A 21,841-nucleotide genomic window follows, 5' to 3' on the forward strand; every position below is an offset into this window, starting at 1 on the left:
GAAACAGTGAAGACCTTGCAACAGATTATTGCATAATCTAGGAATGCTAACTAATCTCTTTTACCTATAAGGTCTTTCTTTTCTCTGTGTCTCTTATTTTCAGAAGAGTAGTTTAAAGTATTCATTTTCTTTATTTTTCCCATGTAGAGTATCCGTAACTCCTAATATTGTAGTCTAATATGGCCTGGTAGTATTCATTGCAGTCTCTTTATCTCGTTTACTCTTAATTCATCATATACAAAGAATAATGGAGCATCGGGGAGCCCTTTTCACAAATATTGGAGTCTTCCTACTCAGTCTGCATTTAGTGAATGTTTATTGAGCACCCACATCATGTGCTGGGTACTGTGTACCCTTCTTGGCAGATTGTGATGGCACAGAATGCTTTTGTTCCTTTCCCAAGGCACCTATGGGACATACTACTTAAAGGGAAGTGCCAGCAATGTTATAATACTGGAGTCAGCTAGGCCTTGATGTTTGAATACCTTTGAACTTTCCAAACAAGGCTTGAATTGAGGGAAACTTAGGCCATCAAGTACCTATTCTCTGAAGTTCTGGTGCTTTATATAGTACATACAAGGTAATCTGCTGTTTTACAGAGAAAGTATTGCCAAGTGTTCAAACTGTTGATGTAGCTGAGACATGTGAAAGCTACCTAACCATAAGACTTAGAAACAAGAGTTTCATTCAAGGAAAGATACATCATGAAATAATATGTAGTTACTTGCCAAATAAATATTATGTAGGGAGCCTTGTTAGCTCACTTCTGAAATAGCTGTGCAGAGAAGATGGGCTTAGAGCCCACCTGGCCCACCAGAGTAGCCAGACTGTGGAGAAGGCCTTGTTATTGGGCTGTAGAAGAGACAATGGAAATGTCACATGAGAACGTATAAAACTGGTTTGCATGCATGAATGCAAAATACATGCTGCTTCATACAATTAGAGGAATGTCTGAGTGTGTGTACATCAGCCTTACAACTAAATTTCACACCTTTGCAAAGTCTTTTTCCCTCTGCATCATTGCCTAGAAAAGGCCCATATCCTTAGCAAGTATCTTTGCAAGCAGAAATGAATCAAATGAGTAAATAAGGTAATTATTTTAATTTAGAACTTGCTTGGTTACTTTTCTCTTGTTGCTGGGGCAAAACTACCCAGCACCCAAAATGAATGAAGGAAAGGTTTGTCTCACTTTTGTGAGGTTTCAGTCCATAATCAACTGGCTCCAAGACAGGGCGACATGGCACTAGAACAGCACTTAAAGACAGCAGCCAGAGCAAACATGGGAAACAGGCGTGTTCTCCTTTTTTAGAATGTGCCACCATCCCCCTTCCCCAGCAGGTGTAACACGCACAGTCTCTGTGCCCTTCTCTTGCACAGGATGAGGCTATTTAAACGGAAGCATCCTGGCTCCCTGCTGAGTCTCTTGGTTAAATTTCAAATTTCTCAAATTGACACAATGTATCAGTCATAACAGTAACTATACATAAAATGTACACAAAAATTAAAAGTTTTTTAAATCCCAAAGAAGCTTTTTTTTTTCTTGACTCAACAGCACACTTAATCCTATGTAACTTAACTATTGGGATATATACTACACTGTGTAGGTCTGTCTTTGTTACAGATTTAACGCACATGATATGAATTTAGCTTTACTGTTTTTTTCTTCTATCATTTTTTTGTAATTACATAACTTTAATGAGATATGATTCACATTGCATGCAGTTTACCCATTTAAATTGTACATGTCAGTTTTTTTAGTATGTTCACAGAGTTGTGCATCCATTGCCATAATTTTAAAACATTTTATTACTCTTTAAAGAAACCATACACCAATTAGCAATCAGCATCATGCTTTGCACAGACCTCCCCAAACCCCAATGTTTCTTTATAGACTTACATTAAATACTGTAGATAAGCGGAACCATGTAACACATGACCTTTTGTGACTGACTTCTTTCACTCAGCATGATACTTTCAAAGTTCACCCTGCTTGTAGTGTGTTTCAACACAGTGGTGCTTCAATACTGGTCATGAATTGGTGCCCAAGGGCACAAGCACCAAACAAATTGGTTTTGCTAGAGACCATAGTGAATCCTGAGACAACTGACACCAACACATTCTAGCTTCCTTGTCATGTACTAAAGAAATGATGAGTACTAGGTCAGATTTTTGTGTCAAAATGAATAAAGTACCAAACTCAGCAAGTTTCAAAGCAGTTGAGTACAAATGTATAACTATTCTTCATTCCTTTTTATTTATGGCAAATTTTCTCTTGAAAGAGCCTGACACATTTTCTTTGTCCATTCATCGATCGGTGGACATTGTTTCTCCTTTTAATTGTCACAAATAATGTTGTCATATAAATTCATGTACAAATTTTGTATGCATATTTTCATTTCTCTTAAGAATATACCTAATTTAATAGCTCATATTTTACCTCTGTTTAAGCTTTTAAGTAACTAGTTAGTCTTCAGAGTGGTTGCATGATTTTATATTAGTATCAATAAAGTATATAGGGTCTGATTTCTTTCCACATCTTGTCCAACACATATTATTATTTTTATCATAGCTATCTCAGTGAGTGTGAATTGTGTCTTGTTGTAGTTTTGATATATCTTTCCCTCATGGTTAATATGCCTTTTTTCTTTGCTTAATCTTTTAATTGTGTAAGCAGTGGAGAATATGTATTTCAAGCTTACCAGCTACCTTCATATCAAGTTTTTTAACTTTTAAAAAATAATTTCTTACCTAATTCTAATTGTTCTATAGATCCCCAACTGAAGATATCTGGACAATATAAAAAGAATACAAAGAATTTTTCATAATCAACCTCATCATTTGGTCTTGCTATGCATGTATCTTACACATAAGTTTATCATTTCCCTTTTAAAAATGAGCAAATGCTAAATATATAGTTTATTGCATTTTTCATGTAAGGATCTGCCGTTTAATACTAAATCATCCTATAAGTTTCTCTTTAATACTGAATCATTAATTTATTCCAGAAATACAGTCTGCAAAAAATAATGTATACATCACAAAAAGAAAACTGTGTACAAATAATTTAATACTAAATCTATTGAGATATCATGAGATTATTACAAATGACCTTCGGCCTCTAGATTACAAGAAATGCTCAAAGTGGTGGCAGACATTTATTAGTATGGTGAACTGCTATAGAATGTATATTTTTTTCTTTTTGATGGAATCTATATTTCTTGAGAGACTTAGAAAAAATAACAGTGTTCAAAGCAAACATATTTGCCCTCTTGAGAACTTCACATTTAATATAGTGAGCCATAATGGAGACATATAACAGCAAACATTTACAGCCAGCAGAAAAATAAAGTAAAAGGAAAATTATCCATATGTACTTTATTTATACATGTCTCTCTTATTGGACATTCACATTGTTTATGATTTTTCACTACTATAAATGTAATAAATATTCCTTTATATTAAATTGCATTTGCTCCATTGAATTGCCTCAGGCTGTGTATTATTTAGGAAGAAAATTGTTTAAGATAAATTTAAGGCTTTTGCTATATGTAACCATCTTGATTTTTCAGATGGTCTTATTGTATTAATTTTTCCACCTTCCAGGTATATGAGATTGATCTTCCCATAGTCCCTCATTAGTGTTATCATTTGTATTTTAATTACCTATAAATGATAAGCATACTCTGTACATTACCTTTTTCTTTGTTATTGGAGGGTGTTTGATGGGTAAGAGTTCAAGGCCAAGGATAATAGCTGTGTCTACCAGTCAGGATATGGTTGGAAAAACAGAACCCATGCTAGGTAGTGCAATACAGGGAATAAAATCTGGCTGAAAGATTTGAGAGACTTAACAGAATCCAAAGAATCCGTGATGCCCAGAAGCTGCTACCATCCCTAGATCTGCAGAGGCAAAGGGATAGGTGGTTTTGTGTAGGTCTTGGAGCTGAAATACAGACAGGTTTGGGGGTAGGAGTAGGGTGAGGGAAGAGTTATTCAGCGTTCCATGGAAACAGGAAAAAGACACAGCCCCTGCCATTAATGCCACCTAAAGTGATGTTGGATGATCTGGCTTCTCTGTCAGATACCAGAGCTGCTCATCACACACAGCAGTCTGCACTGGCTGGCCTGAGCTGGCAAGGGAAGTTGTGGATGTTTTAATCACCAACCTTGGAAGCCAAAGAGGCACTGCATGTAATTATTAATTTGCAGTGTAGAGAAAACAAGCCTTGATTATAAAGACATATGATAGAGATGAAATATCTACAACCTTGAGACCCTGTATACATTCTTCTGTGTACATTGACTAAACCATCTTCGGCATTGTTGTCATAGCCAAGCAGCACATACTACTATGTGCTCAGTATTTTTTATTAAGTTAATTTGTCAAGTCACTTTTACTTCTCATCGCTCTAATAGGCTATGTAATCAGCTTCCTGATGTGTTAAGTACAGAGAGATAAATAAAATATGTATTAGGCAAACATTAAAGTGTATTTTAAATTAAATAAACAACGATTAAATGTCCAAATAGCTCCCCAAATATATTAGTGGTAAGAGATACAATGTCATTGTTTACTTATCACCATAATTCATCCTAAAAACTGCCTGTTTTCTTGACTTTCTCCAAGCACAACTACCCAAAACTCATGTTCAAACTTAATAGTTATATTTACTTATCCTACTTTTGAGGAGAGAAGAGAGACCTTTAACTTCCAAATGCAGTAGCAAAAACTGCTTTAACTACACTTCTTAATATTTTAACTACTATATTGATACTTCTTCTTAAATTTGCCTGCTTTTCATCTATACTTGTGGTATATACCTGGCAACTGTGACTGTAAGATATAATTAGAGGGTAGAAAAATTGAAGACCAAATCAATAAATAGAATAAAATCTGATTTCTTTTGTGGTTCTTTTTATAGTAGACATAGATAGATACCCTTTACAAGTTGGAGTGTTACTAAGATGGTAGTTTTGGTGCTACTTGTTACTATATAAAGCTTATTGTTTTCCTTTATATCAGGTGTGTGTAGAGGTACAAAGTGTAACACAGAAATCAGCTGGATTTAAAATTAGACAGTCCTGCTCGGAATGAGCCACAGGTAGCTTAAATGTGAAAGAAAAAAAAGCAATGCTGTCTTGGGCTGGAACCTAACAAAAGGTGTGTCTTTATTCATCTTTTTGGTTTCCTATGCAAGAAAGAACCACACAAAAGGAATTAGGATTGAAGGTCTGTTATTGACCTCATTTTTCTTTACACTTTGAATATCCACTTGCTGACAACTTCTGCCCTTTTTCCCCCCTCTTTTTAAAAGTTTTACAAATTTCATTTGAAAAGCTTAGCCTTTCAGCAGTAAGAAAAATTGGTAGGGAGTTTGGTTTGATCACTGCCTGAGGAAGATCCCTGCCTACCCAGGTGTCTTCAGGATGTTACTTTTTGTGAAAATGCTATAAACTTAGATCAGATGCTGACTTTTGTTTGTAACTTACTGTGGCATCATTTTCTAAAGAAGAACTTTAAATGCTCTAAGTAGAGATTTCCATTTCTTTATAATTTGCTTCAGGAGATCTCAACTTGCTTGTTGCTTGTTTTTCATGGGTGGTTACTTGTTAGCTTGTACTCTGGATGGTGGGCTGTTTGAAAATAAAAAGCCAAACTCTTTAAGTGCGATACTTCCCAAAGAATGAAGAACTGCCAAGTCTACCAAAGACTTTTATTCTCTCTAGTATGTATTACTTGCAATTTCATTTTATCATTGCCTTCTTGCTTTTTGCCTCCTCATCAGTATTTTGCATTTTCTAGCTTCCAGATGTTATGTGTTTGATTTCTAAAATGTAAGTGCACAAATTTTTGTCTTTTATGAGGAGTAAAGTTTATTGTTTTATATCTGTTTCATATCTTCCTTATTTTCTTTTCTTTCTTTCTCTCTCTCTCTCTCTCTCTCTCTCTCTCTCTCTTTCTTTCTTTCTTTCTTTCTTTCTTTCATACTGGGAATTTAACTCAGAACATTGTACTTGCCAGACAGGTGCTGTGCCACTGAGATGTATCCCTGGCCCTCATGTTTCTAATAACCTTGTTTTTTTAGCTCAGAAATGAGTCCAGAGGCAAAGTCTTCTCATGCTCTCTATTTGTTTTATTTGTGTGACATTTTTCATTTTTCACATTTTTCAATGATGAAAATTTCTTACCTCTTGTAATGTTTCATTATGTGTATAATCTTATATTCCTTTTAAAGTTTAAGTTACCTATTCAGAAAATACAAATTGAATAGAAAATAAACATCAAAATTCTGCAAAACATACATTAGAATAATAGGTATGGGCCTGAGGGAAGTGAAAATGCAAATATAATCTTCATGATGAAACATACTATATGGAAAACCATTCACATAAAGAAGCCCATGGATTTACTAGGATCTTTGTTTTGGGTTAAGGTTTGGGTTTGTGGTCCCAGGGATTGAACCCAGGATCCACACATGCTACGTAATCACTCTGCCACTGAACTGCATCCCCAGCCCTTTAGTGTTCTTTTAAGGAAACGAATAGGAAAAAAAAACCAATTTAGTCATAAAAATTTCTATAACACTGTGTGCTACCCACCAAAAAGATGGTAAGTGTATATTAAAGCCAAAGATTGAATTTTTTTGTCAAAGTGATTGTTGGTTGATTCTTAAAACATCCAACCATATCCTGTGAATTGAAATTAGCTACAAGTCACAGTTTCACAGTTTTTCTATTCAGGGGAGGAGGGATTACTATCATCTAGGAAGTTGCCAAACTCTGAGTAATTTTGTGTGAAGTGCAGGGGAGGGAATTCTGCCTTCCCCTTCCTGAGGATCACACCAGCAGCATCCCACATGCTGAGATGGCTGGGCAGACAGTCCATCCTGTTGCTTTTAACCCTTGTACAATTTGGAGAAGAAAACAGTGTCCAAGAAATTGATGAGTGTTAACTAAATAATCATTGGTACTCATAGGTAAGAAATTCAGAAAGCTAAAAATCATGTGTCTGAAATAAAGCAATCAGTTAGCAAAAAACACAAGATAATAAAAGTGGAGAATATTTCTGGCTGTCTAAGAAGTCATTAGGTATTAATAGATTTGGATAAGTAGGAGAAAAAGCATTAGCAATTCCATGCAGTAAGGAGTTTTAAAGTTTGACAATAAATATGGAAAGGAAGGAAGATTGCATTAAAGTAGAAATTTTAAAACTATTTAACTTCATAGTATTACAATTGCTATGTAACATATTGAAATGTCATGATTTTAACATGTTCTCCAGGTTAAAATGGTTTGCATTGATATTAGTTATAGATACTGCTGAATTTAAGGTTATAGAGATAGGTTTTACATTTTAAATATTTAACTTTTGTGTCTAAATATATTGATAAAAATTTCTGCACTAAGAAGAGCTTACCACATAGAAGCAGGCAAACACTGAAGATAAAAGCAAATGAGAGACTAACTTTATTTATTTATTTATTTTTGTCTTTTTCCTTTTTATCAGTACCAGGGATCGAACTCACAACCCCCTGCTTGCAAGGCAGGTGCTTATGCCGCTGAGCTAAATCCCCAGCCCCGAGACTAATTTATCTTTTTTCCTCCATCTGGAGCAAGTAATTTGCAACACAAAAAAAGCATCAGCATATCATAAGATAAGACATGAACTTAAATGGAAACATTTTATGCTTCAGTAGAAATGTACCAAATTTATAAAGGAGGGAGTACGAAGTGATGTTATACTGAACATACTCATAAGTTGACTGTTAGATACCAATCATATATAAAGGAGTAGTCTTGTTGATGACTTTAAATGTTAGGATTTATTATGTCTAAAAACTACAAAGGACAAAATGCTGTTATATATTCTCACCTACTTCTCTTGTAAAAACTAGGAGGAATAAAAATTTCTCTGAAAGCCAAATTTGGAGTCCAAGTTTTATACATGTACCTTATTTCTTTTGCAGGCTGCCTGGTGACATAGTCATGTCAACCAGCCTTTCTGCCAGAAACACGGTACTGTAGATTCTAGATTGCCGCACTAAAGATGATAGTTGCCTTTTTAATGTTTTATTGCAAAAGGAGGACAAGTTTTTTTTTCAAGTTTTTTTAAAAATTAAAAATTGAGAAACATACAAAGTGAATAAGATAAAAGGTTGCTTCATTTCTATAATTTCCCTACTATGACCATTCCCTACTGTATATATAAAAACACACATATAAAAAAAACCTGAAATAAGATATACCAGCTAAACTCTGTGTAAATATTCATGCACAATTGAATTTGGCTTAATACAAATTAACATACACTATACATTATTCTGTGGTTTAGGGTTTTTTTTTTTTTCTTAACAACATTGTAAAACTTTAATGTCCTTAGAAAGACACACTTCCTTTAATGACTAAGTAGTATTCATTGTTTGAAAATTTTGTATATAACCAACCCATTCTGAGTGTATATTTTGGGTTTTTTTTTTTTTTCAGTTTTACACAATGGTAATATTTTCTCTTCTTATCTTAATGCCTCTATCAAATAGATTTCTGTGTCTGTGTCAAATAGCTAGCTACAAGTGGAACTACTTGAAAAAAAAATGCCTTCATTTTTATATTAATAAAGTGTCCCATTGCCTATTTAATAAAACTTAATAATTTGTACCTCTACCTGTTCTACCTGTTCTTATCTGTGCTTATTATAATTCCAGAATATAGAAATATAAACATTTAAAATTAATAGATTATTAAGCTTTTTTAAAATCATTTCAAATTTCCCTGTATTATTAGATTCATGGACAGAGTAAACAGAAATCATTTAATATCAAATAATCTTAACATTCCATAGAAATTTCAGCATACCCCTGACCATTGTATTATTTGATTAGTTCTTATAGAGTATGGAAGTCAACCTGCTGTTAGAATTTAATGAACTTTTGTAGTGTTTCCTTCCAATGCTGCTTTCTTCTGTCTTAATATGTGTCTCAAAAGAATAAGATACATTGTTTTGGTCAACAAAAATCCAGTGGTCATAGCAAAAACTCACCTGTTCATCACCATTGTAGATAATGAGGATGCCAGCATCTCACTCCAGAGGTTCCCCAACTTTTCTGCACATTACATTGTCCTGTGGAGTTTTAATTCTTAATGCCTAGGTTTTGCCCCACATAATTTGAAACTCGAGGTGGGAACCAGTAATGGGTAATTTTTAGTCACCAAGTGACTTAGTTTATGAATTTTGATAACCACTTCTTATTCTATAAAGTAGTCATTAAGGAATTAACATTTTAGGCTAGGTGTGGTGCAGCAGTTTATGCCTATAATCCAGCATTTAGGAGGCCTATTTAAAACAGCAATGAGTTCCAGGCCAGCCTGGGGCTACAACCTGAGTTCAAGGCCAGCTGAGCTGCACAGTGAAACCTGGTCTGGAAAAGGCCAAAAATAAATAAATACATAAATAAACATTTTATCCTGCCAGATCCAGATATACTAACTGTATTTTAGAGTAAACAAATAACCCTAGCTATTTACAATATTCCAAAGGAATTTTTGCCAAAAAGTATATAAAAAATAATTAGAAAAATCACCTGTTTTCAAGCTGCAGTAAAGTAACTAACTCAAGCAAAAATTGTCAGTGAATTCTAAAACCTATATGTTCTCAACTCCACCTACACATATATTAGAATCATCTCGAGTTTTTAAAAATACTCAAATATTCAGACTGCAACTTAAAATGACTCCATTGGAATCTTTGTATATGGGACTCAGGTAGCAATTATTTTAAAATTCTACCCATACTTCAAACCAAGTGATTACCATGGACAACCAGAGTTGAGAGCCATTAAGCAAAAAAGTTGATGAGCTGGACAGTAGAAAGATCAGGATACTACTGCCAGAATTGGCCAGTTGATCTTATTTCTGAAAGTCATAATGTGGTATGGTGAAAAGTACATAGCACAGTAATCTGCCCAGAAAGGTTTGACAGAGCTTTTAGATCTTCCTTTTCATAAGAAGTGTAGATGTCAGGAATATTGAAATCACACCACGAAAAACCATCAGACAAATTCAAAACATAGAGAAGCCTGCAAACTTATGCCTGTGCTTCCCTCAGTGAGTAAATGTGAAAATGAGGGAGTGACAGCTCTCATCTAGGTTAAGGGACATACACGACAATGTTACTTGAGCATAATTAGAGAACTTTAACCTGACAAGTAGAAACCAACTAAACAGGTATGTCTGAGGCATCACAAAAATTTTTTTAATATGATTTTATTAGTTGTGAAATAACTGTTTTTTGTAATGTCCAGATTTTATGGAGATACATAAGGAAATATTTAGAGCTGAAAGGAACTGGGGGATTCGTTTTAAAATTCTGTAACACAGATGAAAAAAGAAATAATCCATAAAATAAATGGCATAATGTTGATAATTGTGAAATCTGGGAAAATGTTTATTTTTTTAACTTCTATGTTTATTTAAAAACTGATTTTCAGCGGCTTACATACAAATTTTTTAAATCATCTGAAATATTGGAATTAAAATGATATATCAGACTTACATATGAAACCCAGTAAAATGTTGACCATAATCCGAGGGAATTATCTCTGACATAAGTAATAAAAATAAACCATGAAATGGGTGGTATGATTTTCCCAGACAGTAGATATTACTAAATTTGTTTTTCACATATTTGGAATTTTGTTAAATGAACTTTTATTAAGCACAGTTACTTGCAGAGTTAGCCCTTGCATTGCAGATTTAACCAATCGCAGATGGAATATAGTCTTAAAAGTACACTAAGAAATATTACTGCATCTTGACTGAACATACATACATAGATTTTTTTCTTGTCATTATAGCAATTACTTGTATAGCATTTCCATTATATTAGGTTCTACAAGGAAACCAAAGATGATTTAAACATATAGGTGCAAATGCTGCATTTTTTTTTTTATTAAGGAATTGAGCATCTGCTGACTTTCTATAATTTGGTATCTCTTGGAACAAATCCCCCATAATACTGTGGGTCAGCCTTTCTCAATGACAGCAATGAAGTATCACTATGTTTGCAAACAAGCTTCCACCAAAATATTTTGCTTTGGCAAACATATGTCTGATTATTCCTAAGACACTTACGTATAATATTTGAGCATATCTCGAAAGCATAAATATAATGAATTAATACTTCACGTGAAAATCAGATGTCTGGTTTTAGCCTTTAGCATTTTGTGTTTGATTTTTACAAGTGAAATATTTACATTTTCCTATGCTTTTAGTGATATATGAAGAAATATTCTATTAATATCCAAAATACAATAGAAATTCTTTCCCAAAAACTCTCCTTTTTCCTTTATCACTGCCTCAATACACAAAGCCCTAGTTCCTGTTTTACACTTGATGCTTTGAATAACATGAGAAAGGCTACCACCTATAATTCCACAATTCATTCTTATTCGACAGTCCACATTTAGTTTTATCTTGATAAAGTTTACCCAGAAAGAAAAGGAGAAAAATTTTGAAAAGCTTTATTTCCAAAGAACCATTTATTTCTTTTGATAGTGTATATCATCTTTTATAGTTATTATTGAGTGTTTTAAAGACGGTTGTTTCTGTTTAATAACAAAATCCATGTTATCTGTTATTTCCCACTGTCAAGTATTCCCATTACTGTTTGGTAGTTTTTATTCCTTTTTAAAAGGAATAAAGCATGTCTTTGAAAATATTCCTTGTGATGTCTGAGCATTTAATTACATTTCCCTTAGTTTAATGACTTCTTCCGAAACAATGAGTCCTTTACTTCTTATTTTCTTTATAGTAAACAAGAGCCTTGTGGCCATTTAGAAGAGCTATCTGTTGAACTTGATGTTGGAAAATTTATGTCTAACCTATTTCTTTTCGTTGTTCTGCTTTCTTAGTGTCATGAATTTTTAGCTTTATATAGGTATAATGTATAAAATTTTATGATATATATGATACCTGTATTTTAATCAGAACTCAAACTAAAAATATTTTAACACTTAGTTTGATATAACCATAGAAATTTATAGTCAATTTTTTCCTGAAAATTATTTTAGTGGCTTTATATTTTTAATAGAATTAAGAAATTTTGAAATATTTGTAAAACAGGCATCTCCCTAGTGGTGTACAAAACTAAAACTTTTCAGATTTGTCATTGTAGAAATAAAAGCACTATGATACCAATGTATGCAGCTACCACTGTCTTTGAACCACAAAATTGGACCCTGGTACATAAACTTTTACAGTGAATTTCAAGAATAGTTGTTGATTCGCAGAGCAGAATTTAAAGTCAACTAACAGATACTTCATTAGTGATTTTTGTTTTTCAAGGCTTTTCATATAATATTTTCTAGATGAGTAAAATTTTAGAGATGTTATTAACATTTAAAAGATAATAGAAATAACTTCAAAAAATGCCTTCTGCCTTTGCTTAAGTCTTTCTTCTATTTAAATCTATCTTTTCAAAGAGATATTTTATGAAACAAAAATTTTTCAAAAGGTATTACATATATATAGTTTATGTCTGAGCCAACAAATTCCGTGTATCTATTATTAAGTCAATATCCATTTTCTCCTATGTAACCAAAAAAGGTTTTATGCTTCATGTTTTTTTGGGTGGGGGTTGTTTGTTTATTTGTTTGCTTTTTTGTACAGGGGATCGAACTCACAACTCCAAGCATGCAAGGCAAGTTCTTAGGTCCTTGAGCTAAATTCCTGGCCCTTATCCTTTATGTTTTTATCTCATTTCCATTTTGACTGTGATATAGTATTTCTCAGTGAGCTTATTCTCTCTCATAATTAGATCACCTGCTATAGAAATACATTTTGTGCATTACAGATGGGCCCACAGAGAAACAATGTTTTTGCAGTCATATATCTCCCAGGTCCTATTGCAGAATTTGGCCAAGTGCTTTACCTCTCAGCTATAGAAAGTACTGGTGTATTATGCACCTTGTGGGAAACAGGCCCCCTTTTAAGTCTGTACTCCTGGAGAATGAGAGAGTCCTGTAATCAACAGGAAATTTTCAGAAAATAATGCCCTTTTCAGTTTCATTGCATAACCTGAACTCACAGGCCAGGATTAAGAGAAACTGTCAAAGAGAGTTTCATCTGCAGATTTTTATGTGCTATTAGCATCCCAAGAGTCCTACTAAAACCCTTACTGTGCAATCTTTACATTAGTGCAAATCCCTAAACACCATAGCAACTCACGCAGACTAGGAGAACTCACCATGAGCCTGCAACATTCAGGAATGTGAAAGTCTAGTTGCAGGGTTGAAGCTAGTACTAAAAATCTCTTTACTGATCTCCAAGGTCCCTGTTTCCATGGTGATTTTACACAGTACAGAACTTTCTTCTTTCATACAATATAAACAGCAAGACAATATCTAACCAGAGCCATTTTAATAATTTCACATTCTTTAAAGAAGACTTTTTGCTAAGTACATTTTATGTGCACTTGGAGAAGTGCATCACAGAAAATATAAAACAGTCCACATTGTATTTCATCTGTTACTGTGGTCTGGGTGGATGGATAATGTGTCAGAATTTTATAGCTGTCTAACTATTATCTTTTATAGCTGTTAATATTTTACTTAGAGGCAAGCTTCTCCTTTTTTTAATTGACTCTGTGTGTGTGTGTGTGTGTGTGTGTGTGTGTGTGTACGTGTGTGCGCACACGCATTCAGATGAAATAGAATAGAAAGGACCATGATTCTAATGATCTCCCAGTCTTAGACACAGATGAAGATTTCATTCTGCCCTGAAACATGTATTTTTAGATATACTTTTTCTGGGAAGAAGCTAATTGATGTTTGAAAATGCCCTGGAGTATATTTTTGGTGTCTCAGGAAACATGTTTGTGATTTTTCTTTGAGTAGTGTTTATTCTTCAGTACACAAATTAAAGAAGTAGATGCCATTTGCCACTTTTACTTAAAAAAGTCTCTTGATTTCTTGTCCTCATCATTTTAAATCACAATATGCTAGCTTTTTAATTGTAAGTCACATTATTAATCATGAAATGTTTAATCCATATTATTTGTCCCTGTGGTTTCTCTGTTAAATTTGGCAAGTGTCTTCTTCCATTATACATAATAGATTTTTTTTTAAAAAATCATTTTATAATAATGTATAAATAACACATGATTAATATGTCTCTTACCACTTTACAATCGGGAATAATTTACTCAGTAACTGGGAAATGCTTTTTCTGTTTATCTGAGATAGGTTGCATGTATATAAATTTACACATGTGTGTAGATTATTTGCAACTTACAAGTTTTCAAGGAAACTAATAGTAAATCAGTTTTGAAAACCACACTTTTATACCTTAGTTTCATTTTTAATTTGTGATAAGTATTTCAAACCATCAAAAGACTTGCATAATAATATAATGAATACATGGAACTTAAAATGCAAAACGTCACCACAGTTGCATTTCTTTAACACTTTTAATGATTTATAAGAGAGTTCAGGATCTTTTTCTCTCTGCAAATATTTATTTTTTGTTTGCACCACAATAGAACTAGAAAAATGACTAAAGGCCATATGTATAGTGTAGAAATAAATTGATATACAGTTTATATTAAATAAATCTGTTTTTGAATTTTTTACAACTCTTAATTTGTATATTTATTTTAAAACGGGGCATAAAATCTTTGCTCTATTCTTCCACCCAGTTACTTGGATCTTCAAATTGTATTCTCTGTATATGGGAATTTAATAATTTATATTTCTATCTCAGTGTTCCTTTCTGTTTTGTGTTTTCTGGAATGCTGCATTTAAAAATAAAAGAAACAGTCAAGTGGTAACATTTAGCAGGCATGTCACTATATTACTTTTAGGGACTTTTTCCTTTTGTCTGTTTTTGACATACTGATTCTGCTAAGTTTATTATTAAGGCAACCAGTGTGCAATTGCGTATCTCATTGTTTGCATTTGCTTTAAAATCACTTTTTAAAAAAGCTTTCATAGAGAAGAGTTTAGTGTATGTTTAATGCTGTCAGGTTGAGCACTCATAAAGAAGCACGATTGCTTGTCACATGCTTTCTGAAAAAATGTTCCATTGGTTGAAAAAGCAGTTGCTCAGGCATAGCTCTTAGGGTGTGTCTTTTCTATTCACATAATAGCTATAATAGGGTTTGTTCTTTCCTTCTTTGTCATTCTTTCTTAAGGGTAGCATACACAAATGTCTGACCTTTTTTGTTTCCATGGTGATATTTTTTCAGATCATGACAGTGCATGCCACCTAATGTTTGCAAACCAAACCCTCTGAGGCTTTGGTGCTCCACAGTGTACCTTGTACTAAAACTAAAATCACCAACTCTTTAAACATTTTTTTCTTTTAAAGACAGTACATTTTTGCCTGTTCATGAAGACTCAAATCTCTTTACAGTTTCAGTCTGTATCTTGCTGCTGTTTTCACGTTGCTTTAACCATGTTCCTTCCCTGGACATTTTTCCTAATGCTTAATAAACTCCTTCAAGAATTGCTGTAGAAGAATGTTTCAAACTCAGTAATAGAAAATTTGTAATAGAAACTTGTAATGGAAAACATAATAGAAAATCCACAAATGCAGCAGATCACTTTTTAGTGCCATCAGCCTGTCAGTGACTCAGATCATGTTTCATCTTGTACCAGAGAAACCATATTGTATTTGTAATCTTTATTAGAATTCCAGACTTGAGAATTCAGAACTGTCACAGACCTCAACCAGTATACTGTCAGGTTGTATCAGGAGACAGATGATTAAAAATTTGTACCAAGAATGTCACTATACCTTTCTAGAAGCTGAAAACAAAACCTTAAGATTGAATCTGACATCAAATTACAGATTCAGAATATAATGGAATTTCCCACATTCCTGAAACCTCATATTCACCTGCTAAATCAGCTTGATAATAAGCAGTGCCTCAAACTTTGACTTTGCTTTACATAGGCAAACCATATAAGATAAAGCCACAGCATGAATCAGTACCAAATAAAGGGAAGCTGCTATTGTTACCAAGAAAGTGTTTGTTTAACAAATATTTACAGAGCATCTCCAGAGTATAACATGCCACCCTAAGCACTGAGGATATAACAGTAAACAAACAAGATAAAGGTCTCTGTCCTCCTTGAGCTTATGCTCTGCACAAAGAAAGATTGTAAGTGCTACACTGAAAGGAACAGCTGCTTCCTGTAATTAATTGAGCTGCTTAGATGTTAATTCTTCAAGGATATTTTTCCTGTTCCCTTTTCTCCCAAACACATGCATGCACATGAAACACACACATCTTTTTTCATACTACATTCCTAGAGCTCACGTAGTGGAACCCTACAGAGGAGGGAAAGCTCACAAGAAAGACTAATGAAAATGTTGAAATTCTTAGAGTTGTATGTTGAACTCATAATGTGACAAGGATCAACTGAAAAATCTTTGAAGTGAGAGTAAACCAGCATTCTTGGGGAAATTAACATTATAAAGGTTAAATTTGAGGAAAGGAAGTTTTGTATTCATGAGAGGAATTTTTTTTTTTTAGGTAGTGAAAAAAGGATATTTGAGAGAAATTGGGAAAGGGCAGTATAATCTACAACACCCAAGTGTATAGCATTAAAAATCTGAATTAGAAGGGGGAAGAAAATAAATTGTTTTTGTTTCTTCATATTTTATCTTTTGTTTTTCCAGTTCAAGATGACAGTTGAAAACAATAGGCTGGGTTTACAAGTGTGCATTGTAATCCCAGCTCTTGAGACTTTGCACACTTGTAATCCCAGCTCTTGAGAATTTGAGGCAGGAGGATTACCACAAGTTCAGGGCCAACCTGGACTACATAATAAGACGCTGTCTTTAAAAAAAAATTATATATAGCAGAAGTAAGAGGTTTAGTTAAAAGAAAAAATGATCAGGTTAGACTTGTCTATATTCATTTGTAACAGACTGAAGTAATAAGTAATCAGATGAGTTTGCAACTCTGAAAACTTAGTAGAATTCTTTGAACACAGAAAACATGAAATGTAACATACAGTGTAACATCCCAAGATTTAATCACCAAGCCCTACAATGTGAACGCTATTGTGAGTTTTTAATTTTAAAGTTTGGGATATGGAAGACATTTTTTTTTAAAATACAGGAATACTTCAATTCATGAACTTAGTTTGATCTAGGGTTTTGGGAAAAGTGGCCACTTTTGTGTTTGTATGGGAAAGATGGCCACAGTCACATTTGTCACCCACCACAGTTTGCAAACAAAAACAAAGTTCTGCCAGAATCATCTGTTTGGGAACCAGTGTTTCAGGAACAAACGCATTCATGACCGGAGGTACTTAGTCATTTTTTCTATTCTATCTCAAAATCCTCTGGGAGAAGGTGCCTGAGAAATAAATTTTCCAAGTGGAAAACAGATCCATTTGCACATTTTGATCTAATTCAATACATAGGTTAGTTGGACCATGTAATGAAGACCACTACTTACGAAATTCAGAAAAATATAATACTAAACTCAGTATATAAAACACATTTGTAGTTATAAATCAAACTACCTACTCTTTAAGATGAAAATAGAGCCTTATAGTAACATGTATATGACAAATATCTGAGCCTTTTAAAACAAATATTTATGCAATAATTGTAATGTGATTGAATTTCTCTGTTTACAGATGTGCCAAATACTGGTGTAAGCAAACCTAGAGTTTCTGACACTGTCCACCCCAACAACTATCTCATCAGGGCAGAGCCAGAACAAGGGACCCTCTATTCACCAGAGCAGACATCTCTCCATGAAAGTGAGGGTCTGTTGTATTCATTTTAAGTATTAAACTTTGCTTTTAATATTTTCATTTCAAACATGAATATCAGAAGTGTATAATAAAGAGATTTCCTGCTGGTTTCATTCCTGCAGGATCACTGGGTAATTCAAGAAGTTCAACACAAATGAATTCTTATTCCGACAGTGGATATCAAGAAGCAGGAAGTTTCCACAACAACCAGAACGTGAGCAAGACAGATAGTAGACAGCAGCATTCATTTCTAGGATCAACCAATAACCACTTGGTGAGGAGTTCGAGAGCTGAAGGACAAACACTGGTTCAGGTAAGCCAAAACATCAAGATCCTTATAAAGAAATACCCACCTAGTTAAGTATCTATTAAGAGGTGTTTCTTACCACAAATAAACCCAGGTACAATTTTGAGTTCACAGAATGCATAAAACATCAAAATCAGTTTATATTACTTAAGGTAAAATATTATGAAACCTAAACCTAAAAATATATTTGTTTTTTAGCTCCTATTAATCAATTCTGATAAGTTCGTATATACCAAAGAGTAATTCTTTTTTAAACCAGAAACTTGGCATGAGGAGTTCAGAAGGAGTAATAGAGAATATTGTTCCTGAGGGGTTATGAGTTCCTAAAAATACTGGAGCTAAATACACGATAGAAAATCTGGAGGGTAGAGTACTGTTCCCACAGCTGGATAATATTGGACTTAGCCTGTTCTTACCAAAAGTTTTCACCTTCTTTGGAACTATTTTTTTCTGAGAACACATTTCTTTGACTAACATATAGATTCCTGCTTATAGAAAAACATAGAAACACAGTCATTCTGTTAAGGCTTTTTAACATGGTAGACATAATGATGATGAGGATAAAATACATTATCTATATATTTGTACAATCCCCTTCATCAGTCCTACTTTACAACTCTCCTCTAGTACGCATCAGAATTAAGAGAAACAGTAGGTGTCCTGTGGACCAGTAATCTGTAAGGATAGATCTCTGTCCAAGTACCCCAGTGATCTTTTTGAATTTGAAAAGTAACAAAATGATTAGAGAAGTGAGAAAGACATTGTTGTTCCTCATAATGCCCCCCCAGATGCCCTCAGGTATATACAACATGTGCCAGGTTTCTCAGTGCCAATGGAAGAACATAATACAACTTGTACAGTTGTACTCATTTGTTTAGGAAAAAAAATTTAACTGTATGACTTTTTAAGCTAAAACAGGAAAGCTGTATACTTCTAGCAAGCTACTTAAAATTATACTCCCAGTTCTCAGCTTTTACATGTACCTTTTATTCTTGGAGTTGCTTTAGCGAAAAAGTTTGAGATGGTTTGGATTAAATACCTGTGAGAGTTCATTTGCTTAGATGGATTTCTGTGTCTGCAGGGCTGAGGTCAAACCTTTGAAAAATAATTACCTTAACCATAGAAATTCTCTTTTCCCTAGTAATTGATCATGTTATCACTTTTTTACATTTTAAACTTGTTGATTTTAAATCAACTGATTTTAAATCAGTTGATTTTATTCCTAATACTTGAGACCTACAAGAATTGTTGCAAGTAGGTCTCTGAGACTTAATTTGCATGTTGTCTGGACAACATATTTTCTAGTTGTCTGGCCCAAGTGACATTCCATTTGGGTAGCGTATTGTTAGCACTGTTAGCACCCAAGCATGCATTTTAACTTTCCAACCATTAATTAATTTTTAAGTCCTGTTTCCATTGTCTTGTGATTTCCCTCTTCACTCCCCATTTCATTTCCTCCCCACATCTATTAATTTCCCAAAATTGTTGAACTTGAGAACACTTAAGTTCTCAGCAGGTATTTGAGCCAGCTAAGTTGCCTGTGACACCCTGAGACAAAGCTCATGTCTTCTTAGCATATGTAAGTGTGCACAAAGTCTATCTCATCCCTTCTGCTTCTCCTGTTGCCACAACTGAAAGTGAATTGAGGTCGATGGCAACAAAACCCTGGCAGTCCCTCTGGAAACAACTAAGCAGTCTGGTCCTAGGCTTGTCATCTGGAGCCCTAATGTCTGTTTGCATTTCTCAGCCTGCTTTCCTTTTTCCTGGGCCTGTTCCCCTCAGCCACTTGTCCTGTCCAACTACCACTCGTATTGCACAGCACCAAGGAAGGCATCTGACACCAGTTGTGCCTACAGGGGTCTGCAAAATCATAGTGGGTTTTCCATTCTGGTCTTTTCCAGCTGACTAGATCAAGACCCCAACAGAGACTTTGAGCATCCCTCCTATTGGAACCAACTTGAAGTGCATTTGTCACATCTCTTTAAATCCACAAGCTAAAGCTGAGAGCTCATAACTCAGAGGAGGTAAAAGGAAAGAGAAAGCTATATGTGAGCTTAAGCAATAAACAAATTTGGCTAGCACACCTGCATAATCAAGTTGTTCCTTGAAGTAAATTCACACAGAAATGCACCAGGCCTAAGCTCTGCCCCAAAGTTCATTTATTCTACTTTGAAAGAACACATTCCTTTTGTTAATAGAGCCAACTTATAAAGACTAACCATGTATAAATATCCCTCTAGTAATATTTAGACTGATACATTCAAAAGCATTCTTTCTGTTTTACAAAAATGCATTACCTTGGCCAAACTTTGACCCGCAGGGAATGAAGTAAGTACGTTGCTCTGGTGACCCTTTACACTCATGCAGCCCTTGGAATAAAATATTTTATGCGTTGGGAAAAACACAAGCCAAGAGGATAATGAAATGTAAAGACAGAAATAAAAAGGAATATTAAATGTCTTCAGATCTCTTTTTGCTGGCTAATTTTAACGTTAAGATTTAAACACAAAAAAAACAAATGTAGAAGTACACCATGAGGAAAAATTAAGATCTAGCTTTAAGGCAGAAAAGAAACTTTAATGCCTAAAATAAATAGAAAATTCACATTCTGTTGCAAGCTGTGTGCATTTTTTCTGTAATAACAATGGTCACAAAACCCTGGATAAACCCGTTCTCTTTTCTCCCCCCTCTCATCAGCCATCAGTAGCCAATCGGGCCATGAGAAGAGTTAGTTCAGTTCCATCTAGAGCACAGTCTCCTTCTTATGTTATCAGCACAGGCGTGTCTCCTTCAAGGGGGTCACTGAGAGCTTCTCTGGGTAGTGGATTTGGCTCTCCGTCAGTGACAGACTCCCGACCTCTGAACCCCAGCGCATATTCCTCCACTACGTTACCTGCTCAGCGGGCAGCCTCTCCGTACTCACAGAGACCCGCCTCCCCAACAGCTGTGCGGCGTATTGGGTCAGTCACCTCCCGACAGACCTCCAATCCCAACGGACCCACCCCTCAGTACCAAACCACCACCAGAGTGGGGCCCCCGCTGACCCTGACGGATGCACAGACTCGAGTAGCTTCCCCATCCCAAGGCCAGGTGGGGTCGTCGTCCCCCAAACGCTCGGGGATGACTGCAGTACCACAGCATCTGGGACCTTCCCTGCAAAGGACTGTTCATGACATGGAGCAGTTTGGTCAACAGCAGTATGACATTTACGAAAGGATGGTTCCACCTCGGCCAGACAGCCTGACCGGTGAGTAGGGGTGACAACATAAAGTCAGAAGGGATCCTCATAGAGCTAACGCTGAAACACAAGGGGCATTTGGAAAGCTCGTATTTCTGTCTGGAAATTTGCATTGTGGACCTCACTTGATCTGTCTTTTAGGGCCTACTGCTTAATGAATGGAATCATACACATTTGTGTTAACAGAACTGCAAATGGATGCTCTCCTTTGCCCTCAAAATATTAGAGTTTCAGAAGTGCTTTGTGTACACTTTAGAAAAATTTGTCAGAATTTTAAAGTTTGTTTTAATGAATGATTTTTTTCTTCACAATTTTTTTCTTCAGAAATACTTTAGAGAACTAGAATATTAATCTAGTGAACTAGAATATTAATCTAGTGTGAACTAGAATATTAATCTCACTCCCCAGTCTCCTCATTCCCCCCCCCCTTGATTTGGTATCTCAATGAGGAATACACAGAGTTCTCATGAATTACCTTAATGCCATTTGGATTAAATGAGGAAGACATCAAGTCCCTGATACTACAGT

The 21,841-nt window shown here is 34.7% G+C and overlaps 1 protein-coding gene across 12 annotated transcripts in view; it reads left to right on the plus strand.

Annotated features, from left to right (window-relative positions):
• Pkp4 (plakophilin 4) overlaps positions 1-21,841 on the plus strand; it is a 221,759-nt gene that overhangs the window by 149,202 nt on the left and 50,716 nt on the right. For 9 of the 12 annotated variants that reach the window (XM_005007677.3, XM_013142390.2, XM_063259128.1 and 6 more), the window contains 3 exons: positions 17,649-17,780; positions 17,891-18,081; positions 20,773-21,322. In XM_005007677.3, the coding sequence (XP_005007734.2) occupies positions 17,649-17,780; positions 17,891-18,081; positions 20,773-21,322 (873 nt within the window). The remainder of the gene's footprint in view (positions 1-17,648; positions 17,781-17,890; positions 18,082-20,772; positions 21,323-21,841) is intronic. The other 3 variants (XM_063259131.1, XM_063259126.1, XM_063259127.1) reach the window with 1 other exon arrangement.

This window comes from Cavia porcellus, unplaced genomic scaffold, assembly GCF_034190915.1.
Source record: "Cavia porcellus strain 051 isolate PalLab524CR breed Dunkin Hartley unplaced genomic scaffold, mCavPor4.1 scaffold_12, whole genome shotgun sequence".
Taxonomy (NCBI): domain Eukaryota; kingdom Metazoa; phylum Chordata; class Mammalia; order Rodentia; family Caviidae; genus Cavia; species Cavia porcellus.